At 40.6% G+C, this 24,467-nt stretch overlaps 1 protein-coding gene across 1 annotated transcript in view; it reads left to right on the forward strand.

Moving 5' to 3' along the window:
* FRY (FRY microtubule binding protein) overlaps nt 1-24,467 on the forward strand; it is a 251,661-nt gene that overhangs the window by 121,492 nt on the left and 105,702 nt on the right. The window contains exons 17-20 of the mRNA XM_060129571.1: nt 8,122-8,229; nt 18,254-18,512; nt 20,027-20,209; nt 22,738-22,824. Of these exons, the coding sequence (XP_059985554.1) occupies nt 8,122-8,229; nt 18,254-18,512; nt 20,027-20,209; nt 22,738-22,824 (637 nt within the window). The remainder of the gene's footprint in view (nt 1-8,121; nt 8,230-18,253; nt 18,513-20,026; nt 20,210-22,737; nt 22,825-24,467) is intronic.

Below are 24,467 nucleotides of genomic sequence, written 5' to 3' on the forward strand. Positions count from 1 at the left end.
ATTTGGTTGCACTCTTCCTTTTTTTTTTAATATATAGATATGTATATTTTTTTCCTTGTTCTCTTTCTGTGAGGGTGTATGTGTATGCTTCTTTGTGTGATTTTGTCTGTGTAGCTTTCCTTTTACCATTTGTCCTAGGGTTCTGTCTGTCTGGTTTTTTTTTTTTAGTACAGTTTTTAGCGCTTGTTATCATTGGTGGATTTGTTTTTTGGTTTGGTTGCTCTATTCTTTCTTTCTTTTTTCTTTTTTTATGACTTTTTAACTTTTTCATGTTTAATAATTATTTTTTATTTTAAGAACTTTATTTTATTTTTTTCTTTCTTTCTTTCTTTCTTTTTTTCTCCCTTTTCTTCTGAGCTGTGTGGCTGACAGGGTCTCAGTGCTCCAGCAGGGTATCAGGCCTGTGCCTCAGAGGTGGGAGAGGCGAGTTCAGGACATTGGTCTACCAGAGACCTCCCGACTCCACGTAACATCAAAGAGCAAATGCTCTCCCAGAGATCTCCATCTCAACGATAAGGCCCAGCTCCACTCAACGCCCAGCAAGCTACAGTGCTGGACACCCTATGCCAAACAACTAGCAAGACAGGAACCAACCCCACCCATTAGCAGAGAGACTGCCTAAAAGCATAATAAGGTGACAGACACCCCAAAACACACCACTGGACACGGTCCTGCCCACAAGAAAGACAAGATCCAGCCTCATCCACCAGAACACAGGCACCAGTCCCCTCCACCAGGAAGCCTACACAACCCACTGAACCAGCATTACCCACTGGGGGCAAACATCAAAAACGTCGGGAACTACAAACCTGCAGCCTGCGAAAAGGATACCCCAAACACAGTAAGTGAAGCAAAATGAGAAGACAGAGAAACACACAGCAGATGAAGGAGCAAGGTAAAAACCCACCAGACCAAACAAATGAAGAGGAAATCGGCAGTCTACCTGGAAAAGAATTCAGAGTAATGATAGCAATGATGCAAAATCATGGAAACAGAATGGAGAAAATAAAAGAAACGTTTAACAGGGACCTAGAAGAACTAAAGAGCAAACAAACAATGATGAACAACACAATAAATGAAATTAAAAATTCTCTAGAATGAATCTATAGCAGAATAACTGAGGCAGAAGAACAAATACGTGACCTGGAAGATAAAATAGTGGAAATAACTACTGCAGAGCAGAATAAAGACAAAAGAATGAAAAGAATCGAGAACAGTCTTTGAGACCTCTGGGAAAAAATTAAATGCACTAACATTCGAATTATACGGGTCCCATAAGAAGAAGAGGAAAAGCAAGGGACTGAGAAAATATTTGAAGAAATTAGTTGAAAACTTCCCTAATATGGGAAAGGAAATAGTCTATCAAGTCCAGGAAACGAAGAGAGTCCCATACAGGATAAATCCAAGGAGAAACACGCCAAGACAAATATTAATCAAACTATCAAAAATTAAGTACAAACAAAAAATATTAAAAGCAGCAAGGGAAAAACAACAAATAACATATAAGGGAATCCCCATAAGGTTATCAGCTGATCTTTCAGCAGAAACTCTGCAAGCCAGAAGGGAGTGTTAGGACATATTTTACATGATGAGAGGGAAAAACCTGAAAAAATTTTCAGATTTCAGAAAAATCTGAAAATGTCATTTAGACTCGATGGAGAAATAAAAACCTTTATAGACAAGCAAAAGGTAAGAGAATTCAGCACCACCAAACCAGCTTTACAACAAATGCTAAAAGAACTTCTCTAAAGAGGAAACACAAGAGAAGGAAAAGACCTATAATAATAATAAATAATAAAGATTAATAATAAACCCAAAACAATTAAGAAAATGGTAATTGGCACATACATATCAATAAATACCTTAAACGTGAATGGATTAAATGCTCCAGCCAAAAGGCATAGACTGGCTGAATGGAAACAAAAACAAGACCTGTATATATGCTGTCTACAAAGACCCACTTCAGACCTAGGGACACATACAGACTGAAAGTGAGGGGATGGAAAAAGATATTCCATGCAAATGGAAGTCAGAAGAAAGCTGGAGTAGCAATTCTCATATCAGAAAAAATAGACTTTAAAATAAAGACTATTACAAGAGACACAGAAGGACACTACATAATGATCAAGGGACCAATCCAAGAAGAAGATATAACAATTGTAAATATTTATGAACCCAACATAGGAGCACCTCAATACATAAGGCAAATGCTAACAGCCATAAAAGGGGAAATCAACAGTAACACAATCATAATAGTGGACTTTGACACCCCACTTTCACCAATGTACAGATCACCCAAAATGAAAATAAATAAGGAAACAGAAGCTTTAAATGATGCACTAAACAAGATGGACTTAATTGATATTTATAGGACGTTCCATCCAAAAAAGCAACAGAATACACTTTCTTCACAAGTGCTAATGGAACATTCTCTAGCATAGATCATATCCTGGGTCACAAATCAAACTTTGGTAAATTTAAGAAAATGGAAACCGTATCAAATATCTTTTCTGACCACAACGCTATGAGGCTAGATACCAATTACAGGAAAAAAATCTGTAAAAAATACAAACACATGGAGCCTAAACAGTACACTACTAAATAACCAAGAGATCACTGAGGAAATCATAACATACCTAGAAACAAATGACAATGAAAACACAATGACCCAAAACCTATGGGATGCAGCAAAAGCAGTTCTAAGAGGGAAGTTTATAGCAATACAGTCCTACCTCAAGAAACAAGAAACATCTCAAATAAACAACCTAACCTTGCACATAAAGCAATTAGAGAAAGAACAAAAAAACCCCAAAGTTAGCAGCAGGAAAGAAATCATAAAGATCAGATCAGAAGTAAATGAAAAAGAAATGAAGGAAAGGATAGCAAAGATCAGTAAAACTAAAAGCTGGTTCTTTGAGAAGATAAACAAAATTGATAAACCATTAGCCAGACTCATCAAGAAAAAAAGGGAGAAGACTCAAATCAATAGAATTAGAAATGTAAAAGGAGAAGTAACAACTGACACTGCAGAAATACAAAGGATCATGGGAGATTACTACAAGCAACTATATGCCAATGAAATAGACAACCTGGACGAAATGGACAAATTCTTAGAAAAGCACAACCTTCTGAGACTGAATCAGGAAGAAATAGAAAATATGAACAGACCAATCACAAGCACTGAAATTGAAACTGTGATTAAAAATCTTCCAACAAACAAAAGCCCAGGACCAGATGGCTTCACAGGCGAATTCTATCAAACATTTACTGAACAGGTAACACCTATCCTTCTCAAACTCTTCCAAAATATAGCAGAGGGGGGAACACTCCCAAACTAATTCTATGAGGCCACCATCACCATGATACCAAAAACACACAAAGATGTCATAAAGAAAGAAAACTACAGGCCAATATCACTGATGAACATAGATGTAAAAATCCTTAACAAAATACTAGCAAACAGAATCCATCAGCACATTAAAAGGATCATACACCATGATCAAGTGCAGTGTTTCCCATGAATGCAAGGATTCTTCAATATATACAAATCAATCAATGTAATACACCAGAGTAACAAATTAAAGGATAAAAACCATATGATCATCTCAATAGGTGAAGAAAAAGCTTTCGACAAAATTCAACACCAATTTATGATAAAACCCCTTCAGAAAGTAGGCATAGAGGGAACTTACCTCAACATAATAAAGGCCATATATGACAAAGCCACAGCCAACATTGTCCTCAATGGTGCAAAACTGAAACCATTTCCACTAAGATCAGGAACAAGACAAGGTTGCCCACTCTCAACACTATTATTCAACATAGTTTTGGAAGTTTTAGCCACAGCAATCAGAGGAGAAAAAGAAATAAAAGGAATCCAAATCAGAAAAGAAGAAGTAAAACTGTCACTGTTTGCAGATGACATGATACTGTACATAGAGAATTCTAATGATGCTACCAGAGAACTACTAGAGCTAATCAATGAATCTGGTAAAGTTGCAGGATACAAAATTAATGCACAGAAATCTCTTGCATTCCTATACACTAATGATGAAAAATCTGAAAGAGAAATTAAGGAAACACTCCCATTTACCATTGCAACAAAAAGAATAAAATACCTAGGAATAAACCTATCTAAGGAGACAAAAGACCTGCTTGCAGAAAACTATAAGACACTGATGAAAGAAATTAAAGATGATAGAAACAGATAGAGAGATATACCATGTTCTTAGATAGGAAGAATCAACATTCTGAAAATGCCTATACTACCCAAAGCAGTCTACACATTCATTGCAATCCCTATCAAACTACCAATGGCATTTTTCACAGAAGTAGAACAAAAAATTTCACAATTTGTATGGAAACACAAAAGACCCCGAATAGCCAAAGTGATCTTGAGAAAGAAAAATGGAGATGGAGGAATCAGGCTCCTGGACTTCAGACTATACTACAAAGCTACAGTAATCAAGACAGTATGGTACTGGCACAAAAACAGAAATATAGATCAATGGAACAGGATAGAAAGCCCAGAGATAAACCCACACACATATGGTCACCTTATTTTTGATAAAGGAGGCAAGAACATACAAGGGAGAAAAGACAGCCTCTTCAATAAGTGGTGCTCGGAAAACTAGATAGCTACATGTAAAAGAGTGAAATTAGAACACTTCCTAACACCATACACAAAAATAAAATCGATTGAAGACCTAAATGTAAGGCCAGACACTATAAAACTCTTAGAGGAAAACATAGGCAGAACACTCTATAACATAAATCACGGCAAGATCCTTTTTGACCCACGTCCTAGAGAAATGGAAATAAAAATAACCAAATGAGACCTAATGAAACTTAAAAGCTTTTGCACAGCAAAGGGAACCATAAACAAGACCAATAGACAACCCTCAGAATGGGAGAAAATACTTGCAAATGAAGCAACTGACAAAGGATTAATCTCCAAACTTCACAAGCAGCTCAGGCAGCTCAATATCAAAAAAACAAAGAACCCAGTTCAAAAATGGGCAGAGGGCTTCCCTGGTGGCACAGTGGTTGAGAGTCCGCCTGCTGATGCGGGGGATGCAGGTTTGTGCCCCGGTCCAGGAAGATCCCACATGCCATGGAGCGGCTGGGCCTGTGAGCCATGGCCGCTGAGCCTGCGCGTCCAGAGCCTGTGCTCCGCAACGGGAGAGGCCACAACAGTGAGAGGCCCGCGTACCACAGAAAAAAAAAAAAGGGCAGAAGACCTAAACAGACGTTTCTCCAAAGAAGATATACAGATTGCCAAGAAATACATGAAAAGGATGCTCAACATCACTAATCATTAGAGAAATGCAGATCAAAACTACAATGAGGTATCACCTCACACCGGTCAGAATGGCCATCATCAAAAAATCTACAAAGAATAAATGCTGGAGAAGGTGTGGAGAAAAGGGAACCCTCTTGCACTGTTGGTGGGAATGTAAATTGATACAGCCACTATGGAGAACATTATGGAGGTTCCTTAAACTACAAATAGAACTACCATATGACCCAGTGGTCCCACTATTGGGCATGTATCCAGAGAAAACCATAATTCAAAAAGAGTCTTGTACCACAGTGTTCATTGCAGCTCTATTTACAATAACCAGGACGTGGAAGCAATCTAAGTGTCCACCAACAGATGAATGCATAAAGAAGATGTGGCACATATATGCAATGGAATATTACTCAGCCATAAAAAGAAATGAAATTGAGTTCTTTTTAGAGAGGTGGATGGACCTAGAGACTGTCATACAGAGTGAAGTAAGTCAGAAAGAGACAAATACCATATGCTAACACATATATGGAATCTAAAAAAAAATGGTTCTGAAGAACCTAGGGGCAGGACAGGAATAAAGACGCAGATGTAGAGAATGGACTTGAGGACACAGGGAGGGGGAAGGGTAAGCTGGGACGAAGTGAGAGAGTAGCACTGACATATATACACTACCAAATGTAAAATAGATAGCTAGTGAGAAGCAGTTGCATAGCACAGGGAGATCAGCTCGGTGCTTTGTGACCACCTAGAGGGGTGAGATAGGGAGGGTGGGAGGGAGACCTAAGAGGGAGGAGATATGGGAGTATATGTATATGTATAGCTGATTCACTTTGTTATAAAGCAGAAGCTAACACACCATTGTAAAGCAGTTATACTCCAATAAAGATGTTAGATACAAAAAGAAAAAACAAAGAGAAACATTAGAGAATCATGTAAGCATTTAGGAAAAAAGAGTTGAGGTCCACACCACACTAATGGAAATAGTTATTGGCGTTGATATTTGAGGCTGGTCTACCATTTTTCCAGGCCTTGCTTAGGGTATGAGCTTGAAAATAAAGCATTCTGTGTTACTCTGTTTCCATTCCTCATCCCTTTTGTGCTTTATGCTGGCAAATAATCATAATAATAGTAGCAGTAAGTATAATAATATAATGACTGTAAATAATAATTATATAATATCTGTTAATAAAAATTATGCTATTTGGGGGACTCAGATGCTTCCTATAAAATCCCAGGCACAGGGCTGCAGTAAACGGAAACCATGGTCCAATTAGAGTTTCTAATCTAAGCTTGCTTTATCAGCTGGGAAGTTTGCCAGTCTTGTAAGTCTGCTTTATCGGCTGGCAGAATTTTCCTTACACTTCAGGCCAGGCAGGGTCATCTGTTTTCCAACAGATATGAAAATAATCCCAGCTGTTTAAGACATCTGGTGAGCATGTTAGAAGAGCTATTTAAAAGACACTGTGCCACACATGAACAATCAGATCACTAGGCTTTAACTCTGTCTACCCATCGAGGATGTCATTTGAAGACTTCTCTTTCCTTCAGCTGATTGGAAACCACTGTACAGTGAAGTCCTCTCTGAAGTCCTTGTACGTCCCATGCAAAAGGACTATGGAAATGGAGAGAAAATAAACTTATGACTTCCCACAAGAGCAGAGTATTTTAGAAATTCACATATATGTGTTTTGTTTTTCACAAAATACAAAAAAGTTTCGTATTTATTCCTAACAAACTTAAAAACACATGCTAAAAAGTAATGTCACAGAGCAAAATTGCTGTCTGATTATTGTCTTTAGTTTATAGAGAGCATGGATTCTGCCTGTTACATTTCTATTCTGACACAGTTACTGTTCCAGGAAGGAATTACTTCTACGCTACTTTGCATTTTCATTATTGTGTTTGTGTCCTACGATTGCGTTAATTTGGTACCAATTTTATATTTATTCTCAGGGGACTAAATCGTCAAAATTTGAATATGCTGTTATATTATATCACAAGTTATTTGAAAGATTTGATGTGTAGTTTAGTTTTTCCATAAAGGTTATTGATAAATATGTGGTTAAGAATCAGTTATCTATTTAAATAAGTAAAAATTGAAATAATTTGTCACTGAATTTATATTTTTCCTTCATATTTTACAACAGGATATAGAAGGTATTAATTACCTTTAAAACATTCATATTCTCAAGAAAGTAAAAAGAAGATATCTCCATAGAGGTCAGGACCATCAGAGTAATTTTAAAAATCAGAAATGGGTGCACAATTATATACATTTCAGGATTTTACTTGACATTATGAAAGACTTATTTTTGGAAGCATTTAATTAAAAAAAAATCAGGGGTGGGCACTCTTGAGAGGAGAAGCATAACTCATCAGAGAGAGAAACTTGCAGATGTCATGCTTGTTAAAGGCACCATTAGTTGTATACATTAAAATCCCATTTTTAAATGCTGAAGGTAGTAATGACTGCAATGTATTTCTTACATACTAATGGTCTGGGCAATTCAGTGTCTTAAATGCAGCCCACAGGGGCCAAACCCCATGCAACCCAGCTGAATGGCAAGACATATGATAGCAATAGAATGCTATTGCTATTGGCATTTTTCTTTCCAGATACATATCTCTAACTAACATTTAAATCTTCATAAGTTCTCATAGAACTGGCCAAGCTATAAAAGGCATAAACCTTTAGGAATAATAGGGAACCATCACCAGGCAGTGATTCAGAAGGCATTGATTTTAGTCTTTGTTCACATATTTGGCCAATTTTTAAAAATTTTTTCATAACCTTTGACTTACGTTTAAACTTTGTCTTCAAATTCCAGGGGTGAGAGAAAGCCAAAAATAGATCTTTTCAGGACCTGTGTTGCTGCTATTCCTCGACTGCTTCCTGATGGGATGTCAAAACTTGAACTTATTGACTTGCTGGCCAGGTAGGTGAGAGCTGTAGTAGGCATTATTTGATCAAAATTGATTTTAATCATTTGTCATGATTCCTCAAAAAATAGAATGATTATTAAAAATGGACAGATATTTACTAATTCTAGGTACTATTTGGAGTTCCCAGGAGGAATAAAGAGATGGTTTTGATTTGGGGCTTTTTGTTTTTTTTCCTGCGCTCAAGGGGTTTAAAATTCCATGTAGAAGCAATCCGTAAGGACATAAGGTAACTAGCAATCCAAGGCTTGAAACTGTGCAAATTAATGGCACCAAAAAAATGTGATACATAAAAGCAGAGGGTAGAAGGATTACTGTGGACTGGAGACGTCAGCAGATGACTCCCGGGAGATGGTGGAACTTGAATGGCCCTTCGAAGGAAAGATAGGATATAGAAACGTAAAGAGCCCTTTGAAGGAAAGATAGGATGTAGAAATGTAAAGGGAGTGCCATGAGGACAAGCACAGAGGTGGGACCAGGAAACGAGGAGATGAGCTTGGCTGGGAAAAAGTTCATTCAGGATGTGATTCCCAATCTGCGACCAGCACACCCCCAGGGAGGCAAGAAGGTGGGTAACAGGGATCCTAAGCGAATTTTTGTACTTCACTTCCATAGATCATACATTTATGCCGCTCCCCATCTTCCGTTAGAATTCACGGTCCAACTAGAACCTAAAGTTAACTTGCTTTGCTTTGAAGGAAAGTATATTATCGTAGTTAAATAAGCTTGACTTTTCTCATGCTGATCTGAAGTTCTAGCTGACAGTTATGCATGTCTTTAATTTAAAAATCAAAAGTGACTTATTATCTAAGTGCATTTAGAAGGCAAAATCATTAGAAACGGGGTCCTTGGAGGGAATGGAATGAGGAGGAAGACAAGTCATGCTTGCTTTGAAAAAAAAGAAAGAAAAAGGATTTTAGAAAACTCAATGATAAAAATAAATAGAAATAAGACTTTAGAGGTAGATATTTAATTAATCTTTACTATTAACTGAGGCGTTTGGACTAATGGAGTTTCTAAGCAGGAGAATAACATGATAAAAAAATGTCATTTCGGCTGGTTAATCTGATAATGGCGGAATAGAAGAAAGGCCAGAGAAGGATAACAAATATTGATGCTGATTGGATGAAAGATGCTTTATACATAATCTTTTACCCACATCCTCTAGCCTTCAGAGAGCACCCTTCCCATCAGTATCCAAAAAGTAGCCCAAGCCCTGGTCCCCCGTGACTGCACATTGCCCGGTGGCCGGCCAAGGCTCTGAGTGTCCCCGTGGTGCGCAGTGCGTCCTGGCGATCCTGGTCGTCATGCTCTCTGCTCTGCACAGCCGTTTGGACTCCTGTGCAGAGGGGACCAAATCCCATGGTTGATCACTTCCTGCTATCAGTTAATAGCTTTCATAGCCTGCTGTCCTTCCCCATTCTCTTCACTCCAAGTGTGGACAAAGCCACTCCTTTCCCTCTTCTGGTCACACTAGCTCAGGATGGTGCTGGCTCCTGAGGTTTACTGGAGAGCCATTGCTTTGATAACCACCGTGTCAAGCTTTGGTGTTTCCTGGCCACAGCCGTCTACCCTTCTAGCTGACTTTTATCTCCCATGACCTATAACCGGTTCTTTGCTACAGTCAGCCATCTCCAGGCCATGGGTTCTTCTTTCTTCCATTCCATGTGTAGGATGAGTTTTAAGAAGAATATGAACTTAAAACAAACTACAGTCTAGGCTTTTGCTGAAGCCTAGCAATCAGAATGTGAGCCTAGAGCACCTTATCCGAAGTAGGGGAGCAGTGGGGAAAGAGGGAAGGACAAGCCTGCATCACAAAGGGGCTTCCAGTTCTCGGGGAGGACAAGATTTAAGGAGGAGCGAAGGGTGGATTCCTAGTGAATAACAGACATGGGGATTTGGGGGTTGGGGAGCTGAGGAACACAGAGACCAAGATACTATAAAGGGCCGTCCACGCTACTGTGGAGTCTCCCAGGATGATGGGGGAGTGCTGTAGATAAAGAAAAGCTGTGAGACAAGTGCCAGAATTACCCAGAAATGTACAGGAGCAGCCTGTCCATTTGCCGTGGACAACAGTGGGGAGGATGGTGTGACTAGGAGACAAGTATTTGCACAGAGGAGGGGAGCTGAGTGAAAGGGCTGCAGGGGGCGTTGAGGAACGAAGGGAACACCATCTGAGAGATGTGCAGGAGGCGCCCCCCAGATGGGAATAGTACTGACTCCGTTAGAAATCCTGATTTTTGCTTCCCTGCTTTACCATTTTACTAGCCATTGTGATGCTGACAAATTACTGGGTTGGCCACAAAGTTTGTTCGGGTTTTTCCACAAGACGGTACAGAAAAACCCGAACGAACTTTTCGGCCAACCCAATATTTAACCCCTGTCTTTTTTTTCCTTGGTAGAATTGGAATAATGCTGCCTAGCTCATAAGACTGTTGAAAGGGCAAAATGACGTGGCACTTTGGTTAATCGGAGAGAAAATGTGTCAGCAGGGAAAAGACAGTTCTCAGTGAAGCTGAAGTAAAGGGAAAGTTCACTTATTTCATTGAAGTCCTAATTGGTGATGATTATATAACTAAGCCCTTTGAAATGCTAAGTGTTTTAAATGTCATGCAGCCTTCTGGTACCGTCTCTAATGCTGTTTTGCTGTAAATCTGTGTGGGAGACGCTTACCTCTGGAATCACCTTGGTAGCCTCATGCAGTGACGCCTGGCTCTGCAGCCGCGGTGCCAGGCTTGTCAGGAGGGAATGCTGTGAGACCCGGTTGGAATGGCAGTGCTATTTATAGTGCCCCATGTTTATTATTATGTACATTCTTACAAAGCCCAAAGCCATGGTACTGTTTTTATGAGGGGAAGGAACAAATAAATATACTTGAGAGTTCAAGTCTTAGGGCAGAGTTCAGAAAATGACGGGACTTATATGGGAAGCCTGTGAAGAGGCCTTTTTCATAAGCTTCAAAAGAAGCCAGAGGCCGTTCTCTTCAGGGGAAGGATAACTTGGAGAGCTGGCCCTCACACTGGGTCCATGACCCTATGAGAAAACGAGCCCCGTCTAGATCTCAACAAGGTCAGAGGACAGAAGTGAAGGAATTGAAGAGCAGTCAATGTGGGTTTCGAGTCTTGAGTCACTCTGTCCCCCTGTAGTCCAGTCACATTTGGATTCACTTGACTCCTGACACAGTCTAGTCAGAGGTGTGAGACTTTTATTTCAGACACTTCCTCGTTGCATCTATGGTGCTTTTTTTTTTTTTACTGGAGAAAATCTTGGTTTTCTTCATACTTGGCAAAATAAGACCAAATGCCATGCAGGCTCACCTGCCCCTCACAGCTCGGTTCCCCGAATAAGGAGTGTTGACTGAAAAAAAATGCACAACGTGAGAACTGTGAGTTGAGTTTTATTGGGGGCAAAATGAGGACTATAGCCTGGGAGACAGCGTTTCAGATAGCTCTGAGAAGCTGCTCCAAAGAGGTGGGGGTTGCTCAGGATATATGTGATTTGGTGAAGGGGGAGTACGTGCAGTCAAGCACATATTTTTTGCAGAAAGTTTCTGCTAGTCAGGAGGAGCAGACATCACCATGAAGGATTTTAGTGCTTTTCTAGATACAAGGAGATGCAAGAATTGGGCTCATAAAATCTTTTCCTGAAAATATCTAATTATCTGAAGACCCGTTCTGCCAGTTTTTCGCAGAGCACAGAGCGCCTCATTCCTGATCTCCACCCTGAACTCCTTTCAGGGGGTGTCGAAGGTCAGCAGCTGCAGCGGCTCGTGATTTAATCCTTGTAGAGGCAGGTGGCAAGTGCCCATGGCAAGAGCCAGTTTGTAGGTGACAGGAGTTTCAAGGTTATGTCCCCCATAACTGCCCCCAGGCTCCCTTCCCAGCTGTTCAGGTATTGGCTAAGTACCCCAGACACTCTAATCTCAGAGTTGTATTAGTATGTTTACCATAACAATGGCTTACAGACCGAAACAGACAAAGAAGGTGGAGCTCACTTTTCTCCTTGGCAGTCGCCATCATTTTTCTCTTTCTCCTCCCAGGTGTTTCCTGCTCTACCCTTGACCACAGGAAGGACCTTTTCCCCTAACAGTCTACAGGCTCCTGTCCTCTGTCCCTTCCTGCAGCACTGTAGATGCACTAAGGGTTTGCTGTTCCATGTTTGCCCTCCTTTCAGAAATCTGAAATAGGGTTGTGAGAATTAAACAATGCATATAAATCACTTAACGTCGTGCCTAGAACACAGTAAGCTCTCAGCAAATGTTAGTTATTATTTTTAGGCATCTTTAAACATGAATAACATATTATGCCACGATGTACAATGCACTTTCATATACTTTATGTTGGGAAAGCTGGGTACATATGCATTCCTATTTTCGGACAAAGAGATTGAACTTCAGAAGAGTAAAGTTGGTTGCCCAAATGTACAGAATTTTCCAGAAGCCAAATAGAAGTGACAAATGTCATTGGTTTTATACAAAATGGCAAACATTTTGTGCAGTGTTTCTTTACAACTTGTGGAACTTTCTGAGGTAATGCATATACAATTTCATGATCTTCAGTGGTATCTGAAAGCTATTAATCATTTACTATTTATCATTCAGTCTTCAGCCTTTGTGTAGCGGAGGGCTGCTAGCTGTTTTGAGTAGCTGGGTGAGAACTGTAGACTCAATTGCATATATTGCCTCGATAAACCACTTAATCTTATTACTTTATTTTAATTGAGATGCAATTCAAAGCCCTGTAGATATGTGGGAGCTCATTCTTTTTTTTAATAAAGTTCCCATTTTATTTTATTTATTTATTTTTTCGGGAGGGGGCACGCCACGCGGCATGTGGGATCTTAGTTTCCCAACCAGGGTTGAACCCGCACCCCCTAAATTGGAAGCACGGAGTCTTTTTTTTTTTTTAACATCTTTATTGGAGTATAATTGCTTTGCAATGGTGTGTTAGTTTCTGCTGTATAACAAAGTGAATCAGCTATACGTATACATACATCACCATATCCCCTCCCTCTAGCGTCTCCCTCCCACCCTCCCTATCCCACCCCACTAGGTGGTCACAAGGAGCACGGAGTCTTAACCACTGGACCACCAGGGAAGTCCCGGGAGTTCAGTCTTTAATACCTTAGAGAAGAAGTTTCCGCCACTTCTGGTGAACATGCCAGAGGTTAACAGTCCACTGGTCAGCAAGTCCCTCCTTTTGGAAACCTTTGTCTCCAGGCCTTCACTTCTAAACCATTTCTTCCTCTGCTGCCCTTGGTGACGTTATGGGGCAGCAGGTCCCTCACCGCTGCCTGATAACCTTGTGTCAGTCTTGCCAGAGCTGAGAGGAGGCTGTTCCTCCTAATGGATCTTTTCTTCTGGGTTTAGTTTGTGAATTTGAAGTCACTTCCTTTTCCTTCATGCACCTCTAGCAACAAAATTCTTCAAAGCGACTGAGCTGATTCCATCTGAACCTGAGCTCACCTTTACGAAAGTGTTTCTGTTCAGTCATTTGTCTGATCTGACCAACCAAGGAGGCGGCCTTGCTCAAGTTCTGGGTTTTCCCCCCTTTTACCCACATCCTTACTTAGTGTAAGTGCCCCTCACACCACACCCTCGTCCTAGATCACTCCAAGCAGGGCCTCGGGACTGTTGGCTCGTGCAAATGTCGCCGCCTGGTTAATCAGGCCAGGCTGGTCCATGAGCCTCATGGCAGCTGCTGGGGAAGGACAGATGCAGTTGATGTTGGCAATAACGGTTTCTTTCGGTATGCTTCACTGCTGTGCAATGGTGGAGTCCCTTCAGGCCCCCTTGGTGGTTTTGTGTGTAACCATATACTCATGACCCCATTTTAAGCTCCTGGAAACCAGATCAGCGTCTTAGAAATTTTTCCTCGGGTCTCCCAACCTAGTCAGACTTCCTGAGCTGCCTTCTCTGAACGTCTCTCTTCTCTTTCACTTGCTGCCACCAGACTGTCACAGGACTGTTGTTTATTGTCATCACAGTTGTTCACAGGCAAGAACCTGTCCTTTCTTTTCTGGCTTCTCAATGGGATGACCCTGCAGGAGTTTGGGGGATGTCCTCTCCTCAGCCACTCCTTGCTCGCTGGACCAGCAGGCATCGTGAGACTCTAAATAGGTCGGCCAGCATCATGCAGCTTCCCTGCACATCCTGCATCCTCAGGATGCCTGAGCATCTTTCTCCTTTAACTGAATCTTCTTTTCCTTTTTCGTTAACTAAAATTTGTTTTCCTGTTTTCTGTTTTATAATGTTAAATCCCATGCGCTTCACAAGATGATCTGTGATTATCTGGTTAAAATCTAACAAAAGTAAAAATGAGGAAGATCTGGGTGGAAGAAACGGCGGCTGTATCTGATAGGCAGCTCCCTACTTAGACTCTCTGAGGAATGACACAGGGGCGGGGCTCTGGCTCTTCTCGCAACTTCTTCTCCTTCTCCCTCGCCTGTTGCCACTCAGACTTGCCTTGATACGTTATTTTCACTCCATCTCAGTTCTGTGACACTGGACCTTTTTCTTCCACAAATATTCCACATTTATTATCAACTGGGCCTTTTATTCCCAAAGCTCCCTCCCCTCCCTGGTCCTGTCTCTTCGTACTCCAGGAATATTTTTGAGTGTTCTCACTGGTGAGGCAAGTGAATACCATGATTTCAAGAGGAGTGGTCACCAAAAATAGCAAGAGCTGCACCACTTTGGGGTCTCAGAGTCCTTAAAATGATCCTGCACTGTTGGTTTAAAGTTAAGGCAGCCTCCAGATTGCAAATTGCGAAGGATGCCAAAGTTAGCCGAAGAGTAGAATTAATCTCATTGGAAATCTGAAAGTATTGGCCCTTCTTTAAAAGCTTCATCTAAATAGACCATGGCATGGTCTTTATTTTGACTTTTGACCCTAAAGGTATGTGCTTGCCTAGTTTCATGTGTGTAATAAAATAGCGCAAACTGGGTGGCTTAAATAACAGAAATTGTCTCACAGTTCCACAGGCTAGAAGTCATCAGGGTTGCTTCCTTCTGAGGCTGTGAGAGAGAATCTATTTTCTGCCTCTCTCCGAGCTTCTGGGGGTTTCTGGCATAGTTTGGCCTTCCTTGGTTCATACAAGCATCATCCTAATCTCTGCCTTTATCTTTACATGGTGTTCTCCCTGTGTGTGTCTGTCTCCAAATCTCCCCTTCTTATAAGGACACCAGCCATATGGATTTTACCCGACTCCAGCATGACCTCATCCTAATTTAGCTAATTGCATCTGCAATGACCTTGTATCCAAATAATGTAATATTCTCAGGTGCTGAGTGTTTGGATTTCAACATGTGAATTTGGGAGGAGACACAACCCGTAACAATGAACAATACCATTACCATCAGTTAACATTTGCTGAGTGCCTCCTGTTCCTGTCCTTAAAAGGTGGTTCATCATCTGCAGAAGCTTATTCTCTAAGACATTCAGGACTATAGACAGGTATAAATGTAATAAATTGGAACAATAAACTTAAGATGGAAACATGACCTCGAGTGTTTTCCATAAATTAGTGTTTTCAAACCATGGGCTGCAAAGGTGACTGGAAGCTGCTTGTAGATTGAAGGAATGTTTCCTGTCACATGGGGGGCTTCAGGTCCTTTACCCAGCTTCAACCAGAACAACTCGGTTTTTTCTTTTTAATAAATAAATTTATTTATTTACTTATGGCCGTGTTGGGTCTTTGTTGCTGCGTGCAGGCTTTCTCTAGTTGCGGCGAGCGGGGGCTACTCTTTGTTGCAGTGTGCGGGCTTCACTGCGGTGGCTTCTCTTGTTGCGGAGCACGGGCTCTAGGCACACGGGCTCAGTTGATCCGCGGCATGTGGGATCGTCCAGGATCAGGGCTCGAACCCCTGTCCCCTGCATTGGCAGGCGGATTCCTAACCACTGCACCACCAGGGAAGTCCCACAACTCGGTTGTACTATATACTAGAGTTCTACATAAAATTTTTTGAAAAAAAAAATGGAGCTGCTGATTAAAATACAAAGAAAATTTGTAAATTCCTGCCTTAGTCCTTAACTAGAAGCCCAGGTTAAAGACCTCTGTGTGTTATTTCAGCAACTATGACCTACTTAACAACTATAGACTTAATAGCAAATCTGCCCTGAAGAATTAGCTCAGCTCTTCCTTCTCAGCAGTTTTGTAGAGCTTAACTTGCTTTTGGAACAGAAAATATATCTTCCCTGACTTGGTATATATCTGCTCATTAATGAGCTTTTGTCTGGTTTATATTGTCAAATTTGGACCAATTAGTGTACTTTATACTCTAGAGAATAAGAAGGGTATTCAGTTTTTGAAATACTGTCTATTCAAAAATATGTAAGTGTATCAGACCTGTTTTATGGAGAAAACTTTGGATTAAAGATGACAAGTCCTGGGTTGGAATCCTGGACTTTGAGGAAATCCCTTAACCACTCCGGTTCACAGTTTCTTTTTCTGTTGGTTGAAGATGCTTCATCCTGTTTAATGGGGGCCCCTGTTAACTAGGCCAGCTTCTTCTTTGACACTGAACAATTCCAGGCTGCTGAGTGCTGGAGATTCTGTCTCCTGGGTAGCTTTGCTCTCCATCTCTCCCTTCTTTACTACGTCTCTGCCTTGGGTCAGGCCCCCGCCACTCGGTGCCTGAGTCACTGCAATGACCTCCCAGCCGGTCTCTGCCTTCAGTCTTGTGACTCCTCCAAGGCAGCCTGCATGTTCCTGCCTAACTTTCTTTTCTCAGATGTGAATCTAATCATGTTACTTCCCCTGTAACTTTCTGAATACGGTTCATTTTCTTCTCATAGTAAGAGCTAACCTGTACTGAGTGCTTACTGCATGCTCCGTGTGGTACTAAACGCTGTTCATAGATCATCTCAATGAACCTCACAACAGGTTTATGAGATACAAGTACAGCTATTATCCCCATGTTCCAAATGAGGCTCTGAGGCTTAGAGAGGTTAAGTAACTGGCATGAGGTCACATAGCTAATGCATGATCAGGCATTCTGATCCCAGAGCACTCACACTTAACCTCTTCCTGCTGTGTTGCCTCCTTGGGTGGCCCACAGACCCTCCAGGGAGCCACTCCTGCTCTCTCTCCAGGACTGTCTCATACCTCGCTCTTGCTAACACCCTACCCAGTAAACACAGCCATACCGTACTCCATATCCTGAATCTTAGGAGGGCCTGAATCTTAGGAGGACCTCAAAAGCATTTGTTTATTAAATAAGTGAATGAATGAATCTATAAAGCATGATGTTAACTATAAACGCTCCATACCAATGTTGAGATTTATTTAATAATATTATTATGATGTTCTGGCTTAAACCATAAATACACTGATATTATTTCAGTTGACAAACTCAGGATTTCCCAGCTTTGCCACTGTCAGCATTTTAGGTCAGAGACTTCTTTGTCGTAGGAGTTGTCGTGTGCATTGTAGGATGTTTAACAGCATCCCTGGCTTCTACCTACTACATAGATACCAGGAGCACACTCCAAGTTGTGACAACCAATAATGTTTGTAGACGTTACCAAAACTCCCTTCATGGGGGCCAAACCAATTGAGGACAACTGGCCTAACTTTTAATTACTCATTTTCACTGAACTTCTGGATGAGTCCCTTAGTTTCTCCAGGACCATCCTTAAAAGTGGTAAGGTTTGATACTAATTTGTTCTGTAGTCAGTAATGTATTAAAAAGAATTCACGTACAGCTAAGTGCAGCATGGTATCTCGGATTGCATTCTGAAACAGGAAGGACATTGATGGAACACTGGTGAAATCTGAATAAAATCTGTATTTTAGTTAATAGCATTGTACTGATGTTAACTTCTCAGTTCTGATCACGTACCATGGTTATATAAGATGTTAACATTAGGGGAGCTGAGTGAAAATTATAATAATATATTAGGGGAGAGTGACCCATTTTTCAGATACAGTAAAAGCCTCTGGCCTTAGATATGTTCCTTTACAGATATAGAAGGAAAACTGATAAAGTAAATGACTTCATTGTCTTTATTCATCTCACAGGCTCTCTATTCACATGGACGATGAACTGCGACATATTGCGCAAAATTCTCTTCAGGGTTTACTCGTTGACTTCTCAGACTGGAGGGAAGACGTCCTGTTTGGCTTTACCAACTTCCTGCTCCGGGAAGTGAATGACATGCATCACACACTCCTTGATTCATCCCTTAAGTTACTGCTGCAGCTCCTCACCCAGTGGAAACTGGTCATACAAACTCAAGGAAAAGTCTACGAACAAGCCAACAAGATCAGAAATTCAGAGGTGATTTTCACCCTTTGCCCACTAATTTATATTCTTTGTGTCACAAGTAAGCTGCAGCCCAGAGAACCTTGTGGTTCTTACTTTCAGCTACCTAGGAACTTGCTCCCTAGTGATGGCCCTAAGTTTTTCCATCTGCTTAAACTGTGGCCAAGAAATTCAGGGCATCGTGTGCCACCTCAGGTTAGATTTAGTAACATTAGCAAGGCCATTTACGGAGCAGAAAAGGATGTTTTTTTCAGAGAGGTATGATTATAAATCCGTTTGTAAGAGCAGATGGCCATAGGGAAGAGATATAGAGCTGGGTATGAAAATGGATCTAGAGCTGGATGTGGATATAAAGCTGGAAGTGGATCTAGAGCTGGATGTGGATATAAAGCTGGAAGTGGATCTAGAGCTGGATGTGGATATAAAGCTGGAAGTGGATCTAGAGCTGGATGTGGATGTGTATCTAGATTTGGATATGAATATCGATCTAGATCTGGATATGACCCTAGAGCAGATATGGATATAGATATGAATATGGATATAGAGTTGGATATGGATATATAAAAGTTAGCTGCCCATCAGTGTTTTCCCCCTAGTCAGCAACAGATTGGTTGCTTTCTCCAATATCCAGAGAAGAAAGAAGTCTTGTGGTTTCTTTATTCTCTCCTGCCTCAGTCCTGAATGGTAAAAATTAATGATACCATTTTGAAGAGCAGGTTGAGGAGGAGTGTTGTCAAATGAGAACCAGGGCTGTGTGACTTGGTGTTGGCAATGAGCAGACAGAGAAGGGGTCTGGCTGGAGAAGAGCTTAGCTGAGGGTCTGAGGAATGTCGAGGCTTGGGAAGTATGATAGCGTTTAGGGTCCCAGATGGGCTAAGCTCAGAGATGAGCTTCAGGGCATGACTCCTTCCTTGTGTCCTACACTTGCCAAAAGACGACAGGGAGGAAAACAAGGATTACCTATGCTTGAAAAAGGGAGGCTGAAATGGAGGTGGAATCTGCCCTGTTGTCTGGCGTGCTTTTGTTTGAGACTTATTTGGTTTGGGAACTTTCGGAACCCATCTCATTAACATGCAAAACCCGGCTTAAAATCTAACATGGAAAGAAGTCTGATTAGCAAATCAATGTTTGAAAATTCAATTTAGTAGTAACTAAAATAGAGAATTCTCTATAGAGAATTTAAGTAAAGCCAAATTAGGACACTTTAATTAAATATACAGTGTCATCTCAAATGGTATGGATGGAAGCAGTTTTGTTTTTATTCCTGCTAATAACCTTTGAAAAGTTATTCCTTATCAGAGGTAACAGAGGGCTGATGGTATTCCAAAGTGACAGTTGGTCTGAAAATAAAAAGGGATCTATGATATTTCATGAATAATAATGAATTCACAGACATGTGTGGTTCTAAGCTGGTATAATTTATTTTAGTATTACAAGGTCAAACATGCCAGAAGATGTACATAGAAGAGTGGCTGCTTCTTCCACTGTTGTTTTTCTGAACATAGAATGTTGTTCTCATTGCACAATAGCTCATTGCCAATGGCTCCAGCCACCGAATCCATTCGGAGCGAGGTCCCCACTGCAGTGTGCTCCATGCCGTGGAAGGCTTTGCTCTGGTTTTACTCTGCAGTTTCCAGGTGGCCACACGCAAACTGTCTGTTTTAATACTCAAGGAAATTCGAGCTTTATTCATCGCCCTGGGTCAGCCTGAGGTATGGATTATTTTTCTGAATTTTCCAATTCATATCTTTCAACAGTTTCAAAGTTTAGGTTAAAAACTGTAAAGAATGCATTACTATTTTATGTACTTTCATGTTCCATGATGTCAACAAATAATTTTTGATTCAGGGTGGGTTTTTTTTGTTTGGTTTTGTTTGGTTTTGTTTTTTGTGGTATGCGGGCCTCTCACTGTTGTGGCCTCTCCCGTTGCGGAGCACAGGCTCCGGACGCGCAGGCTCAGCGGCCATGGCTCACGGGCCCAGCTGCTCCGCGGCATGTGGGATCTTCCCGGACCGGGGCACAAACCCGTGTCCCCTGCATCGGCAGGCGGACCCCCAACCACTGCGCAACCAGGGAAGCCCAGGGTGGGTTTTTAATTATGAAATCGTACTCTTGACCTACAAGAGCTAAGTCATATATTCTGAGGGCACGAGAATAGACTATTCCTGATTCTCTAAGAGGTGGTGCTTTGTGAAGAAGTGAATCTTAGGCTTCAGTTTTAGATCATTTTCTTTCATAATGTTCAACGTACATAGAATTAAGAAGATATTCCATTTATATTAGAGAATGAACTTGAGAAAACCATGCATCCCATTTAAAAAGAGCAAGGTACCAAACAGTCTGGCTTACTGAAAATTGTTTAATCTCAATAGTGGTAGAAAAATGGCATCACAAGAAAATATGTCCACTTGAGATGGGAGAGGTAAGCTGTCTAATAACCATGACTGACTCCAGTTATTCTCCTGCACTCGGTCAAGGGCTGTACACCCTTGTTTAGATGTTAAGTTTCATTGCCTGTCGGCACAGGTGGCCAAACTCTCTCCACAAGTTGATGAAAGAAGGACCAGCTTTTTATGTGACATACTTCTTTAGAAAAATACTACTTTCTGTTTTCTTGTTTTAAGTCACTAATCTTGGTTTCATGATCCTTAAAACGATCAGTGTCTTCACAAAATATTTTCGAATGTATCCCAATCGTTTCTGTTCACATTTCTGCAGCAAGCTTTCTGATGTATTTTAGGACATCTCTGGGATCTGGTAAATGGATCTCTAGGACATGCTGCATTTTGATAAACCTCCATTAAGTCTCTAATTATGAAATAACGATAATAATAATTACCATGTATGTGTCAGACAGTGAGCTGTGCTTTATACATATTTTCTCACTGAACCCTCACAATAACTTAAGAATTGGTACTGTTATTTTTCCCATAGTGCAGATTCTGAGACTGAGGTTTAGGGGCCTTCAATGCCTTACCCAAAATCAACAACTAGGATGTGGTAGAGCTAGAATTGAAAACCAGATATACATGCCTCTTCAGCCCAGGTTCTTAACTGCTATTCCAGCCGACTGTGTTAAGAATATTTCTCATACGGTGCTTTCTTTGACCAGCCACAGCTTTTTTGTGTGTGTGATTTTTTTTATTGAGGTATAATTGACATACAACATTATTAGTTTCAAGTGTACAATATAATGATTCCATAGTTGTACATATTGTGAAATGTTCACCACAGTAAGTAGTTAATATCCATCACCATTCATAGCTACAGGATTTTTTTTTCTTGTGATGAGAGCTTTTAAGATCAACTCTCTTAGCAGCTTTCAAATATGCGATAGTCTTGTTCACTGTAGTCGCCATGCTGTGCATTACATCTGCATGACGTATTTATGTTATACCTGGAAGTTTGTACCTTTTGATTCCTTTACCCATTTTGCCACCCCTCCCCCCCGCCTCTGGGAACCAACCAATCCGGTCTCTGTATCTACAAGCTTGGTTTTTTGTTGTTTGGTTTTTTTTCAGCCACAACCTTTTTGAAACCATTCTCATTCGTACATGAATAAGGACATTCCGAAGCTTTCCTATAAGGCTGCTAAGTAAATAATTTCATATTTCTGAGCCTTTCTATGATAAAGGATGGCAAACACACATGTTCATGTATATACGCACTATCATGTAGGAGAATTTCCTGTAAGATACTCTCTCCTGTGCTTTTTTCCAATTTGCTTCTTTTACCAAATAGCTGTGCACAACATAGATACTACAGAGAGTGTGTGGTCAGTCTCCTGTGCAGTTTCTTTGGGACTGAAATGCAATCACAGTCAACAATTTACCAGTTATTTTAGCAGATCAGTGACTTGAGTAAGTAGCATTTTCATGGCTTTTCCATTTTCTAAAATTAATGACAGCGTGAACACTTTAGTGAATAATGTGTGATGCTGAGATTTAGATTCCAGTCTAAATAACTGTATGTGCATGAGTTTTTGAAATTCAGGTACGTGTCTTTTCAGTACAATGTCAAATTGGAGCTCTAATTATCTTCCGCTGAAACTTGTCAGACTAAACTCAGAATCATAGGGAGTTTTACCCACTACCTTTCACCACCGTGGCACTCACTTTTCTGTGAGAAAACCCTTATCACTACCTTGCAAGCTGTTATGCTTCACATGCTGGACAAAGGCGGTGGAGAGGGTGGAAGGATTCGTTTTCCCATGGAGAGTAATCGTCTCCTTTATGTACAGGACGATGACAGGCCTATGATTGATGTCATGGACCAGCTAAGTTCTTCCATTCTCGAAAGTTTTATTCACGTAGCAGCTTCGGATTCAGTAAGTACACGTTTGATCCCGATTGTTGATAGTTCTTAAGTATAAGCTCTGGGCCTGGCTGGAAAAGAGACACAAAGAAAAATGATATGGAAGAATTCTGGGATTTTATGTCAGGTTAATAAACCAAAACAAAAGTCCTTAGGGAAACAAGACTAGCTTTTCAAATACTAGCTCAGGAGACCTTCAGATAAATTTAAATCAAAATTTGAGTCTGAGGAAGATAGATAAAGTTTTGCAAATTGCAATTTCAAGAATTGCTCAGGATTCTTTCAGAAAATTAATTTGCTTTATTTATTGCACTTAATGCTATATAACCTATATTTATGTGTTGTTTTACAGTTTACAAGGTGCTTTCACACTTAGTATCTATTTTGACCCTCATAGGTATTGAAACTCAGAAACATTAAGGGGCAGGGCTGTAGTCACACAGAGTCTCAGGGCCTGGACTTGACCCTCTCTGGACTCTGAATCTCGTAGAGGTTTATCTGCTACACAAATACATTCTTTGTTTTAAAGAGCATATTGGCAGCTTTCAATTTCTGATGAAGTAGAAGGAAAATTGAAACCGATTTTAATTACCTGATTTTTTTTTTTTAATTAGTAAAGCACAGTTGTGGGACTTGGATTGATTTTAGCTAAGTAGCTGAAGAGAGGCAGGGCACATCTGCAGAATCCACATTGCCGATGTGCCTTGTATATTCTGATCAAATAACTATAAATGAATATAAACATATTTGACAAAGAGCTATAAATAAATATAAAACCTAAAGGCACGTGTGAGCTTTTTAATGACCTTTTCTAACCGAGAGTGAACACAGATCCCTATTTTTAGCAACCCTGTTCTTGCTTATGGTTGGAATATTAATGATAATTACTAAAACTATTAGCCAAGCAGTGCAGACCTTCACAGTGATAGTGAATACCTCTACCTCTTCTTTTAGAAATTCAGATTGTTTTGACACTGAATGGAAGAGTCAGGCGTAATTGTTTTATATACATATCTTGTTTCCCTGCAGATTATGTTCTGTTCCTGTGATTTTGTTCTGTGTTTATCAGAGTCTGAATCTTGAGCCTGGGTAACCAGATCAGCAGTACTGCACGTAGGAAGATGCACTGAAGGGGGAGAAGAGGCGTGGGGGGAAGTAGCGCCTGCTTTGTGCCAGGTTTTGACATCCCTTATCTCATGTCATCCACTTAAAGATTAAGTGCGATCAGCATTATAATTTCCAAGTCATAAATTAAGCAGACAGAGACTCTGGGGTGTTCAGAAATGTTCCTATGTCAGGGGCTTTGGGCAGAGCCAGTGTTGGAGCCTTAAGTCTCTGGCTCTGCAGCTGAAGCTGCGGCTCTTCAGCCCATTAACCATGGAGGCCCCAGGTGCAGCACTCTGGTGCATGGGAGCTCAGAGACCCAGCAGATAAAATGGGTCACTTTAAATGCCTGACAAACGTAACAGCGATTTTTCTCTCCACGTACGACAGCTAGATTATTTGAAACTTGGTCTTCCCTCAGCTTTGATACTCTGGACTTAAAAGAGAATGAAATATAAGACATTATGTGGTATCAATATATAAATATATGTCTCTATATAATATAGATTAAATATGGATATAGATATCTTTCCAGAGGTTTTAGAATGTATT

This window comes from Lagenorhynchus albirostris, chromosome 18 (genome assembly GCF_949774975.1).
Source record: "Lagenorhynchus albirostris chromosome 18, mLagAlb1.1, whole genome shotgun sequence".
Classification (NCBI taxonomy): domain Eukaryota; kingdom Metazoa; phylum Chordata; class Mammalia; order Artiodactyla; family Delphinidae; genus Lagenorhynchus; species Lagenorhynchus albirostris.